At 54.6% G+C, this 12,348-nt stretch overlaps 5 protein-coding genes across 5 annotated transcripts; 1 reads left to right on the top strand and 4 right to left on the bottom strand.

Annotated features, from left to right (window-relative positions):
• Positions 1-393: 393 nt before the first annotated feature.
• On the top strand, positions 394-2,966 carry PpBr36_04885 (uncharacterized protein; the record flags this gene model as incomplete). Its single annotated transcript, XM_029892043.1, has 3 exons — positions 394-532; positions 595-967; positions 1,046-2,966. The coding sequence occupies 3 exons, from the start codon at positions 394-396 to the stop codon at positions 2,964-2,966; spliced, it is 2,433 nt and encodes an 810-aa protein (XP_029749914.1).
• Positions 2,967-3,861: 895 nt separating this feature from the next.
• On the bottom strand, positions 3,862-4,674 carry PpBr36_04884 (uncharacterized protein; the record flags this gene model as incomplete). The annotated part of the gene is made up of 1 exon (XM_029892042.1): positions 3,862-4,674. The coding sequence occupies one exon, from the start codon at positions 4,672-4,674 to the stop codon at positions 3,862-3,864; it is 813 nt and encodes a 270-aa protein (XP_029749913.1).
• A 938-nt stretch (positions 4,675-5,612) lies between these two features.
• Positions 5,613-6,307, bottom strand: PpBr36_04883 (uncharacterized protein; the record flags this gene model as incomplete). Its single annotated transcript, XM_029892041.1, has 2 exons — positions 5,613-5,977; positions 6,130-6,307. The coding sequence occupies 2 exons, from the start codon at positions 6,305-6,307 to the stop codon at positions 5,613-5,615; spliced, it is 543 nt and encodes a 180-aa protein (XP_029749883.1).
• A 945-nt stretch (positions 6,308-7,252) lies between these two features.
• PpBr36_04882 (uncharacterized protein) lies at positions 7,253-8,782 on the bottom strand (the record flags this gene model as incomplete). Its single annotated transcript, XM_029892040.1, has 1 exon — positions 7,253-8,782. One exon carries the CDS (start codon positions 8,780-8,782, stop codon positions 7,253-7,255), a length of 1,530 nt encoding a protein of 509 aa, XP_029749906.1.
• A 565-nt stretch (positions 8,783-9,347) lies between these two features.
• PpBr36_04881 (uncharacterized protein) lies at positions 9,348-10,562 on the bottom strand (the record flags this gene model as incomplete). Its single annotated transcript, XM_029892039.1, has 1 exon — positions 9,348-10,562. The coding sequence occupies one exon, from the start codon at positions 10,560-10,562 to the stop codon at positions 9,348-9,350; it is 1,215 nt and encodes a 404-aa protein (XP_029749909.1).
• Between the last annotated feature and the right edge of the window lie 1,786 nt (positions 10,563-12,348).

Here is a 12,348-nt window from a genome sequence, read left to right as displayed (position 1 = left end):
AAGTGCGGTCGAGACGAAGAAAACTTTTTCTCTCTGTTCTCTCGCAGTCCAAAATTTCTCGTGTACCCTGCCATCGGGAAAGTCTCCGAGGCTTTTTTTTTTTTTTTTTTTTTTTTTTTTCCCCGAAGAGCAGGATCCTAGAGGCCCAGAATTGTTAGCACAGATGGCTGATTCGGGCGAGGAGAATGTACCCATCAGAGCGGACTCTCCCCATGTAACTCGACGTCACCGTGGGGAGCCGAAAAGACAAGCTATAGGATTTTCGGCAGAACATCGGGTTGACGCGATACCGGGATGACGGCTTAGCTGGGTGATATAAGAGCAAGGGACTGCGTCTGGTCACCGTCGTCTTCTTGCATTGCATATGATCTTGTCCAAACTTGAGGTTCCGCCATGGTGTGTGGTAAACTTGTCCTTGTTGCCCTGGGGCTTGTCCCCCTGTCACTATGTCAGGATGCACCAACCAAGGAGTACTTTGAGGAGCTGGAGCGCTTCTGGAGCTATGGAAGGTCTCCGCCAGTCTATCCCTCACGTATGTGTCTATGTATAGTCCAGCTTCTTGTACTCTGCCCTGATTAACACACGTCGATGCAGCCGCAAGCTCCGGGTTGGGTGACTGGGGCGACGCCTACACCAAGGCCCAGGAGCTGGTAGCCCAGATGACGATGGAGGAGAAGGAAAACGTCACCATCGGGTACCAGCACTCCCTCAATGGCTGCGCTGGAAAGGGCGGCAGCGTTCCTAGGCTTGGGTTCCCGGGCTTCTGCATGAGCAACGCTGGTAACGGCGTGGGAGGCACCGAAGGCGTGAATGCATACCCGGCTGCCCTGCACGTCGGCGCTTCCTGGAATAGACAGCTGGCGTACGACAGGGCTCTGCACATGGGGCGGGAGTTCAAGGCCAAAGGAGCCAACGTGGCGCTTGGTCCTGCCGTTGGACCACTGGGTCGTGTGGTAAAGGGCGGAAGGTGAGACAAGACCACTATCTATCTGTATTGGTCTTGCACAGAGCTAAAGAGAAAAAAAAAAAATCACGACAATTGTAGAAACTGGGAAGCGACGGGCAATGACCCCTACCTCACGGGCGCGCTGGCATACGAGACCATCTTGGGTCTGCAAAAGTCCGTCATCGCCTGTCTCAAGCACATAGTCGGCAACGAGCAAGAGACGAGTCGCAAGCCCCCACGGTACCTGCCCAACAACCACAACCAGTCCCTGTCGTCCAACATTGACGACAAAACCATGCATGAGCTGTACCTCTGGCCGTTCCAAGACTCGGTTCGCGCCGGCGTCGGCTCCGTTATGAGCGCATACCAGCGCACCAACAACAGCGACTCTTCCCAGAACAGCAAAGTCCTGAACGGCCTGCTCAAGACGGAACTTGCCTTTCAGGGTTTCGTCGTCTCGGACTGGTTCGCGCACCAATCCGGCCTTGCCAGTGCTCAGGCCGGCCTCGACGTAGTCATGCCTGTTGCTCCCCTATGGTCCAACGGCAACCTGACCAAGATGGTAAACAATGGGTCCCTACCCCTGTCCCGCCTCGACGACATGGTCACTCGGTCCCTTGCCGCCTGGTACAAGTACGGCAACCCGAGCATGACCAACATCGGCCACGGCATCCCCAACAACCTGACCCTGCCGCACAAGTTCGTCGACGCGCGCGATCCAAGCTCCAAAAACACCATCTTCCAGGGTGCAGTCGAGGGCCACGTGCTGGTCAAGAACGTCAACAACGCCCTCCCGCTCCGCAAGCCCAAGTTTCTCTCCATCTTTGGCTACGACGCCGTCGCGCAAAAGCTGAACACGCGGGAGCGCGCCGGCTTCTCCATCTGGGGCCGCGGGATGGCGGGCGCTCACCAGTACGCCAACGGCTCCGAGTTGACAATGGAAATGTACGACTGGTTCTTCGCCTCGAGCGTTGCGCAGCACGAGTCCGGGCCTGAGGTGGCGCTCAACGGCACTCTGATCACAGGCGGCGGGTCGGGCGCGACGGCGGGGCCCTACATTGACGCGCCGCTCGATGCGTTCCAGCGCCGGGCGTACGACGACGATACGTTTCTGGCCTGGGACGTGCAGAACCATGCTCCCGACGTGAACGCTGCCAGCGAAGCTTGCATTGTTTTCATCAACGCGCAGGCCACCGAGGGATGGGACCGCAAAAACCTGACCGATGCGTACTCGGACAACCTCGTCAATGTGGTGGCGGAACAATGCAACAACACGATGGTGGTCGTCCACGCCGCTGGGGTGAGGTTGGTGGACGCCTGGTACGACCACTCCAACGTCACGGCCGTGGTCCTCGCTCACCTGCCCGGCCAGGACAGTGGCCGCTCTCTGGTCGAGGTCATGTACGGCAAGCAGTCCTTCTCTGGCCGGCTGCCGTACACAGTAGCAAAACGAGAGGCAGACTATGGCAACCTGCTCGACCCCGTCTTCCCCAGCGACGACACGCCATACTACCCGCAGTCAAACTTCACCGAGGGCGTCTATATCGACTACAAGCACTTCCTCAAACACAATATTACCCCACGGTTCGAGTTCGGCTTCGGCCTGACCTACACCACCTTTGAGTACGCCAACCTGACCATCAGCGTAAACGAGCAGGCCGCGTCGTCGGAGCTGCCACCGCGCGAGTCCGAGATCCTGCCCGGCGGACCCGCATCGCTCTGGGACGAGGTTGTGCGCGTCAGCTGCACCGTCACCAACGTAGGCGATGCGGCCGCCGCCGAGGTCGCGCAGCTCTACCTGGGGGTGCCGGGCGGGCCGGAGAAGGTGCTGCGCGGGTTCGAAAAGCGACTGCTTGAGCCGGGGCAGGGAGCCGTGTTTGAGTTTTCGCTGACAAGAAGAGACGTCAGCTCGTGGGACGTTGTCAGGCAGGGATGGGTGCTGCAGCGAGGGAGCTATGAAGTTCATGTGGGCAAGAGTGTATTGGACACTCCATTAAGGAGTAGTTTTAAGATTTTATAATGTGTGAGTTTTTTATTTGTTGGTAGTGGATAGACATTTGGAAATGAATAAAGAAAACTCGGTTTGGCTCTTAAACAAAACTTGTACAGCGCACGCACATACTCACAAAATACCATGTGGCGGCAGTGGAACAAGTAGCGATGTCCCAAATTTTAAGATTGCAGGGATTTATGTAATGGTATATAGTTCTTGCAAACTGCCCGGGGGTACATCGGCAAGATGGCCGAGTTGGTCTAAGGCGCTAGCTTCAGGATTCGTTGCCTCGCAACGAGTTCCGCTTGCTAGTCTCGCAAGAGGCGTGGGTTCGAATCCCACTCTTGTCATACTTTTGAATTTTTGTTGCTTCATCTCAATCAATCTGTTTTCTTGATATGGATTTTGACGTTGAACAATAGTACGTCCTGCTTTTTGAGGAAGTTTTCCCCTCGGCAGTTCATTATATGTGCTTGGCAAACAGCTTTGCATGACAAACTCTAATCGAACTACATGACTTTGAGTTTTCAGATTTCACACACACATATACTTACAATATATAGTGGCTGCCAACTCATTCACTTGGTCTTGATTTTCATCGAGAAATTGCTTGGTTCGCAAGCTCCCGCTTATCTGGGAAGATGCTTCATATAGAAAGGATCTCTGGCGAGAGTTTCTGCACGAGGCAAGGACAGAATATGCCGGATTGCCCATAGACTAGAATTCAGTACCACCAGAAACAAAGCTTCCAAAAATTCAAGAATTACCTGTACGCTCAGCGATGAGAGCTCAAGAAGGCGTCTGATCAACGTGTAAACATATGCTACATGTTATTCTAGCTAGCTGGGTATAGTAAAGAAAAGAAAGGTCTACCAGTACAAAGAACGTTGTGCCGTGTTACTTCACGCAGTATCAAGCAGTATCAAAAAGTATTTGATCTCGTTATTATCTTTTTCTCATCCCTCAGATCTTCAATAACCAAAACCTCGGTGGGCTTGTATGGTTGCATTATCTTGCTCTCGAACTCTTCTTCCCAAAGACTAGGGTCGACCCCCCGTTCCCTCTCGAGGCTGTCGTCGTCAAAATCACCGACACGCTCTCTCCCGCCCATACGAGCCCTGATTCTGCGCCCAAGCGGCTTGAACGGCTTCCAAAAATCAAAAGTGCCGACGCCGAGATTGCAAAACACGTTGAGACCAAAGATACCCTTGACGAACAGTGCAATCCCCAACCAGGTGACAGTGCCGAGCCACTGCAACATCCAGGGGACCGAGAACAAGGCTGCGGCGAGGCCCATGCCCAACACGAGTATCGTTCTTTGAAAACCGCCCACTGGGAACAACTTGGTCTGGGCCAGGGTGTCCATCCTCATCCGCCACACCACGGAGCCGGCGCCGAGCATGAAGGCCACGCTGGCGATGCACGGCAGCGCGATCCAGGCCATCAGCAACAACACGGCCTTGGTGAACCTGGCGGCGTCTGGATTCAGGCCGGGGCAGTCGTACCACGCCGGACTGCTGAAGACGTCGGCGGGGCGGTGGGTTTTCATGTTGCAGAAGCCGTTGGCGGCGTAGTCGGCATAGAGCCCCGCGTCGTGCGTGCAGTAGATGAAGGTCGTGTTGCCCGAGCGCGGAACCACGATCTGGAAGAAGGCTTTCATGTAGTAATGCGTCAGACAGGCCTCTGGGTCGACGACGATCGCTGACGACTCCGCGGCCGCGTAGCGATTGGGCATAGTTTGGCCCGACCCCCACCCTCTTTGCCGTGTTTGATGAAAGGCCGAATTGGACGAATGGAAGATCTTGTTGCGGACAGGGCTGGCTGGCTCCTATATGTTGGCAAGGAAACAGTGTAGTGAGCCTATGTGTGTGCTGTTTTGCTTATTGCCAAGAAATGGGCACCTCCCAACTTTCTTGACAGTGCGCGAGACACAAAGTGAATGATATATGGGATGCGGAAGATTTCTATATATGTCGTGCATCGTGAACGACAAAGCAATCGGCTTGGAGACCGAGAGGTCTATCTCCGGTACCAAACCCGAGGGGGCGTGCGTTCAGTGTATCAAGCAGTAAAAAAAAAAAAAAAAAAAAAAAAGAATTAGACTTTCAAGGGTCACGATAACGACGACACAAAAGCAAGTCTCGCGATTTTTTCTCCAGGCAGTTGCTTGCAGGGTGAATGCATAACAGACGGGTCTTGGATGGCGAAAATCAAAACGCCTTTGGCCGCGCGTCCTGTGGTCCTTGTCAGCCATTTGGCCAGAGCCTCTGGCTTGGTGTTCGTGGTGACTATATATTGAGGCTAAGACATGACACTTTCTTTTCTCCACGTGCAGAACCTTGGAATATTGAGTGGACAGCTCTCGTCAGGCAAGAAGCAACCCGGTCGCACAAGATAGCTAGCTCTATGCTAAGGGATTCGTGGAGATTAAACATGGAATCCAGACGGGAAAAGGCGGGAACCGGGTACACGATGACGAGTCCAAACCAGGACCAACCACTCCAGCTCTTTAGCCCACGATACTGGATGGGCTTGTCTTTTTCGCTGAACCACGTCCGAAACCACAGAAACTCTCAGACCCGAGGGAGAAAAAAAAAAAAAAGAAAACCAGAAAACAGAGAAACCGGAGTTCCAAAGGCACGAAGCGAACAAACAGCAACAAGATCCCAGCCTTCAACCCCAGTAGCCGTCCTTCCAGAGCTCTTTCCGATAGCCCTCGGTCAGGTTCTCGTCCTCGCCATAGGCCTCCTGCCACCCGACGAATCCCCTGTCGAGGACGTAAACCTTTTGCTCGGCCAACGGTGACGCAGCGGGTTCTGACGATGCGGCGGCGTCCTCCTTGTCCTTTGCTTTCTTGAGGACCTCGTCACGCTCCCGGATGTACCGCAGAGCAGCGCCGGGCCCTCGCTGCTGCGACAGCGCGCAGTGGAAAATCACCGTCGGTTTGTCTTGCAGCTGGCGCACCAAGGTGGGCATCCTAGCGTCGAGCTGCTGCGAGGGGACGTTGAGCGCGCCCTTGATATGACCGCCGATGTAGTCTTTTTTTTTTTTTTTTTTTTTTTTCACCATCCGTCGTGATTTGAGTGCCCGGTCAGTTGGTGTTCCAATCATGATAAAGGGTAGCATCGATCAGTTGATCAACCTATCTACGTCATGGGTAAGCAATAGGAAACAAAGGTGATAGACAGACCATCGTCGCGCACATCGACAACGGCCACCTTTGGGTCGTCGGCCTTTTCCGCCAGCAGCAGGTCACGCAGCTTGGCAGCGGGTATCCTCTCAAGCGTGGCTATAGACGCCATGATGGTGCGATGATTACGGGGAACTGGGTTGGAGACGGTGATGCGAATGTGCCGTAGGGCAAGCATTCGCGAATCGATGATTTGAGGGGCTGGGGGTTGTCTCTGGTGGTCGCTGGCGAGGGCTCCACAATTGCTCGACGTAGGTGCGTGTATGCGGGATTTTATTTCTTTCGGGGCCATTCCGAAGCAGACGGACAGGGCAGTCACCTGAAATTGCATCATATTGAACCCGACCCTTTCTTTGTTTGGCTTGATTACATAAGACAACCCTTAATTGGACATTTCAGAGCTGCAGCGCAGTCTATCAATCGATCAATCAATCACTTGAACGAAAACTTCAGCTCGATGAAAAGATTACAAAGTTTGTTCTCCGATGGGTTATTCTTTGACATCTTCCTAACAAGGATGTTATTGCTTTGCAACCTCTTTTTGACGCCACCGATACCCAATTCCAAGCCAGCGGCAGCAGTTCTTCCCAGTTTCCACTACTTCGAGAACCCGGCTTCCGCGCCAACCGTGGCAGCGGGTGCCGTCGGCCGCTTTACGCCTTTTTTTTTTTTTTTTCGTCTCTCTCTTGCTAAAGTGCATCTACGGCTGCCGTGTTCTTGGCAGGCATGTCACCGGGCTTTCTTTTTTCAACTTCCTCTTCTTCTTTTCCTTCTTTGGTTTTTCTTCTCCTTCGTCGGGACAGGCCGTGGCCAGTTCGCTCCTTGTCTGAATTGAGCAGACATTTTCGCTAGCTTCAGGTCTAGACTTCCACGTCTTGTGCAATCGGCCCCCAACCATGTAAGTTTTTGTGAACTTACTCCGTATCACGACTGCGGTGGCTTGCTCGTACTACGTGCCAGATGTTTTGCATTACGAGCTTAATAGCCTGCCGATAGGCTTGATGCAACGTTCCTGGCATGAAACCAGATGCCAAGCCTCAAGACAGATGAGTGACAGCAATGTATCGTAAAACTTTGTCGTTTTTCAGTGAGCGTAGCACTACAGTAACCCCCCTGCTCTAATCTAGTCCCGGGGCCAATTGGGCTCCCATCCAGGCAGCTCCCACGCTCTGCTAGCCCTGAACGCCTCCTTAGGGAACCACTCGGGCGCCCCCTGCTCCCCGACGCCGCTCTCCATCATCTGCACCAGAGCCTCGGCGCTCCGGTATGCCCAGGCCATGCCGTGCCCGTTCATGCAGACGGAAGCCCAGAGGCCTTCCTCCTCGGGCACTGCTCCGACGAGCGGCAGCCCATCGGGCGTGTCGCACGTGATTCCCGACCAGTCCTTCACCAAGCGCGTCGTCTCGCCCCAGTTCTTGTGGCCGTAGGCGACGCGTCCCACGCGCTGCAGGTTCGACTTGACAAAATCGTGCACGACCGAGTCGTCCGTCACGTTGTTCTCCTGAAGCGGGCCCGCGACCTGCCGCGACCCGCCGTAGATGACGTCGCCCTCGCCTGGGTCGCCCGCTGCCCGCACCACGATGTAGTTGTTGCCGCTGTGCAGGTCCGGGTACGTCGTGCTGCGGTGGAAAACGGGGTTCGACGCGTCCCACGCCTCCGGGTGCACCGCCGAGACCTGGCTGCGCGTCGGGAGGAGGAAGTTGGTCTTGGCGAACCCCGCATGCAGGGCGTTGGTGTATGCGTTGGTCGCCAGCACCACCTTGGCAGCCTTCACGGTGCCCCTGTCGGTTACGACGCGCCACCTCGCCTCGCCGTCTGCACCGGCGGGGATCTGCTCGAGCGACAGCGCCGTGGTGTTGGTCTGCAAGTTTAGGCCCTTCTCCAACCCGACTTCGAGTATATGGCACACGGTGAGGTATGGGTTCTGCGTGGCGGCTTTGAAGGTGATGGCGCCCAGGATTTCCGACCAGCCCCAGTACTTTCGCGCCTCCTCGCCCTTGTAAACCGTGCGCTTGTTGTTGGGCACGTCGTTGGGCCTCCTGGCCTCGAGTTGCTGCTGGTACTCGACCTGCTCAACGGCCGTGTCAAATGCCTCTTTGGTCCAGTAGACGGTGCCTGTTTCAACCTCGCGGAAGGTACTGTTGGCGCCGTACTCCTTGACGAACTGCGCCACGTCGTCGACGCAGTCCTGTTCCATCCTGGCCATCTTGACGGCCTCGTCTTCGCCGTACTTGTTCACCCAGGTCTTGATGTTACTGTACGACGAAGGCCGACAATGGCCGCCGTTCCGACCTGACGCCGCCGATGCAGCCGTCCTGGCCTCGAGCATAAGGATGGAGAGCGAGGGGTTTCGCAGCAGGAGTTTATGAGCGGTTGCAGCGCCAGTCACTCCGGACCCGATGATGATGTAATCCAGAGTCGTAGATGCGTCTGGGAGGTCTGGTGTGGTGCGATGGTTGGCGATTCTGTGAGGGGGCGATTGCCAATAGGATTCCGTGGGATTCGGGACGGGAAATCCGCGACGGGAGACCGCCTGCTGGGTGCTGTCATCATTGCGCTTGAGCTGGACCTGGGCCGGGAAGGTGGCTGCAGAGGTGAACGGGATGAGGTTGAGCAGCGTAAGGGCGCTGGGAACCAGTGTAGTTTGCCACATGACAGGCCAGGGTTATGTCACCTGGTTACCAGTATGGGATTGCACCTGGAACGGGATAGACAAAACACGAGAACGCCGGGACAAAACAACTCCGGGGCAGACAGCCGTTTTGTAAAAGGCAGTCGGTGGAGAAGACAAGGAGCCCGTCCCGACTGCTAATCATCCCAAGATAATGTACACAAACTATTTTGCGTCGTTATCGGAGGGCGACCGGCCGGAGTCGTCTCCCGACTGCGGGGAACCAAATGGATGAAGCTATCCTAGTTAGGAAGGTCGATGTTTTGGTACCTGGATAGCCAGCCCCCGACAAAATCTAGCTGCGAACTAGGGCCGCGCAAAAAGAAATAGGGAAAAATTAAGCTGCCTGTGACGTAGGTAGATATGGGGACGTCCATGACGGATATCATTCAGTATAATGCTAGTCATTTAATTGGCTTGGCAGGTTCTCGGGCCCCCAAAAGAACGATTGTCATTTTCATCGGTTGCAACAGGGCAGTCAGTATAGATACATATGCCATTGCTTTCTCAACGAGAATACCTTTTAATATGTTTACATGTCTGCTGTTTATCGGACAGTAGCACCCTTGAGCGATTTGACTGTGCAAACCTTTCCGTCCTCAGTAACCAGCTTACCCAGACCTTGTTTGCCCAACTCAGCGACCACACCTGCGTCGAACCCAACCTCCAAATCATCCGTAGTGGTGAAGCCAGGCTGGAACATCTCCCAGATCTTCTTCTTGGGGTTGAGCTGCTTCTCGGGCTCGGCCTTCCACCCGTCAAAGAAGACGCGTGCTCCGGCGGGGGCATCAGCAGGCGGGGCGACCAGCTCAACGGGACCCTTGTGGTCATCAGCCTCGCCCTCCTTCAGGCGCGGCGAAGCGGCCAGCACCATGGCGCACGACTTGACACCACGCATCTTGACCGGCTTGAGGTTGCAAACCACGACGACCTTGCGGCCTTGCATCTCCTCGAGTGGGACCAGCCCATTAAGTCCTGAGCACACGGTGCGCACCACTTGACCCTCGTACTCCTCCGTGTCCGGAGTGCCGGCCGGGTCGCCCATGGCGATCGTCGACACGTACAGGCTGTCGGCCTCGGGGTGCTTGATGGCCTTCAGGATGTGGCCGACGCGCAGGTCAATGAGGCCAGGGCTCGGCGGCGCCGCGACGGCGGGTGCCTTCTGCTGCTTGGGCGCCTTCTCCTTCTTCTCCTTCTTCTTTTGCTGAGGAGCGTCTCCGGAGACGGCCGCCACCACCTTGTCCTTGGCCTCAGCCACCTTCTCGCCGGCCTTGGCGGCGGCGTCTTTGGTGCGGTCGGCGATGGTCTTTTGATCTCCGTTTCCACCGGCGGCAGCAGCAGCGGCGGCCTTCTCCTTCTTCAACTTCTCCTTTTCGGCTTTGGCGTCGACAGGCGGCTTAACGTAGAGTACCTCCTCGGCGTCTACTGCGACCTTCTCGGCATCGGCCACTTCAAGCCCAAAGACTCCGCTGGCGTTCTGCACAAAGTCGAGGTGGCGGACAATGTGCGGCCTTCCCTCCTTGCCGGTGCGCTGCTCGGGGGTCCAGGCTTTGACGGCAGGCGCAAGGGCCTTGTACAGCTCGACATCGGCGAAGCTGGGCTTGGCGCCGAGGACGGTGGTGCGGGACGACAGGTGGGTGTTGAGAGCGTCGAGGATGGAGGCGTCGCTGGGGCTCTGAGCGAGGCGCTCTGCCGTGGTCTTCCACTGGGCGATCTCGGCTTCCTCGGCCGGAGTGTAGGTCTGCTTGGTGATGGAGGCCATGGTGGCTAATGTGGCGGTCGGGAAGGGAAAGCGGCGGGAGGGAGAGACGGAACGGAGCGAGGATGCGCTACGGATTGCGCGTAGGGAGAACAGCTTGACGGTTTAATGGGCCAGCCGGAGCACAGTGGCCTAAACGATTGATCGAGGAGCTTGAGGGGATCAAGTTATGGTTGACTATTAGTCAACTCCAATTCATTGCAGTTGTAGCTGCTACTAACTCTTTTCTTTTCCATGGCGGGGTCAAATTTTCCAAGCTCCAAAGTGGGGGTGGGTCCTTGTCTGTTGGTTGTGGGTAGGATAGACAAGACCAATCATCGTCGCGAGGGTAAGCAGACAGGCATGCATTTGTTTTCCTTTACTTCTCTATCCTTTTGTCACCAATCATCATCCATTGTCGGGCTTTGTTAATGAGAGCTATTCGAACAATGGAACATATCATTTCAAAGAAATGCCGCCGCCTTTCAACTCGTTCATATAATCAGCATGTGTGAAATGGCACAAAGACAAGTGATGAACAAAATCCGCATCAGGGACAATCGTGGCAACCAAGTTGCTGTAATTCCAGGCATTCTCATTTCGATCTACCCAATCTTCATTTTACCATCAAGTCCAATCCTATCTTTTGCGTGGAAACCTAGACTCGCGGCCAATTACGCAATCGACAACTCAGCCAAACTCGAAAAAAAAGTCAAAAAAGTGAAAAAAAAAAAAAAAAACTTTACAATGCAAGTCAACGTCTCAGTCACGAGAAACCCCCAACCGCAAAACGCTATTTGTTCCCACGCTGGACTTTGCCCACCGGCTTCCTTTCTCGGGTATACAACAGGACCATTCGGGCACCCCATTCAAATATACACTATCTCCATCGTCGTCCCTTCACTTATTCTCCTAACGATTCATTACCGGCGGCTTTCGCTTCTTCTGGCATTGTCGCTCTGGTATGTGCAACACTCTTGGAACAGTCTGTCCTCAACAAGCAACACAAACACAGAACATTTTCTCAACTGTCACCACTCGCAGAATGACCCCCACAACAAATTTGAAGAGTTGCGAGTGCGATTTGCATCGGCAAAAGACAAAGGTCGTCTTCCCTTCATGGCCTACCCTGGTCTTTTTGCTGGCAGCCTGTTCTTCACCATGGTATTCTACCCGGTTATGCCATGCTTATACGGTACCTTGGCAACCATTGCTATCCAGGCCGCTGTCACTGTTCTCACCGTGCTCCTTATCCCGATTTGTTTCCTGATCCTCCATATCCCTATTTATCCGATGATTAGGGGACTGTCGAGACTTGCAACCGTGTCTCTTATCCAGATCTCACCTCTCCTACGCGATGCGGCTCGTAGCGTTCTATACGCCTGCACTCCTCGCATCATTTCCATGTGGGCGCTAATTCCGATGATATTGTTCTGCGTCAACAATCTAAAGGGGATAGTCCTTGTTGACATATCGAGCTTGAGCATCGTTCACGAGATTTTAGTTCCCATTGTCTCATTGACTCTCGCCCCAGCCATCTCTAGCGACCCTGCTTTTGCGAATTTCGTAATGATCATCAGCACAAGTGAGGCATCCAAAAGTACTTCCCTCCAACACACCGACCTGTCAGACCTGGACATGGTCACCACACACGCGTGCCATATTGCCTGCCCATTTGGGAGGTCAATCGTCGCCTGCACTGTCGAAAGTGTAGCCGCTTATTTTACAGGATGTGACTGGTTTATCGCAAACTAGTTCTGGTCATTGTCATCTGTGGTTCATGCAAGATCTAATTTGGATTTTCCTTTTC

The sequence above is a fragment of the Pyricularia pennisetigena genome, chromosome 6, assembly GCF_004337985.1.
Source record: "Pyricularia pennisetigena strain Br36 chromosome 6, whole genome shotgun sequence".
In the NCBI taxonomy this organism is placed as follows: Eukaryota; Fungi; Ascomycota; class Sordariomycetes; order Magnaporthales; family Pyriculariaceae; genus Pyricularia; species Pyricularia pennisetigena.
This window is presented reverse-complemented; position numbering and strand designations above follow the sequence as displayed.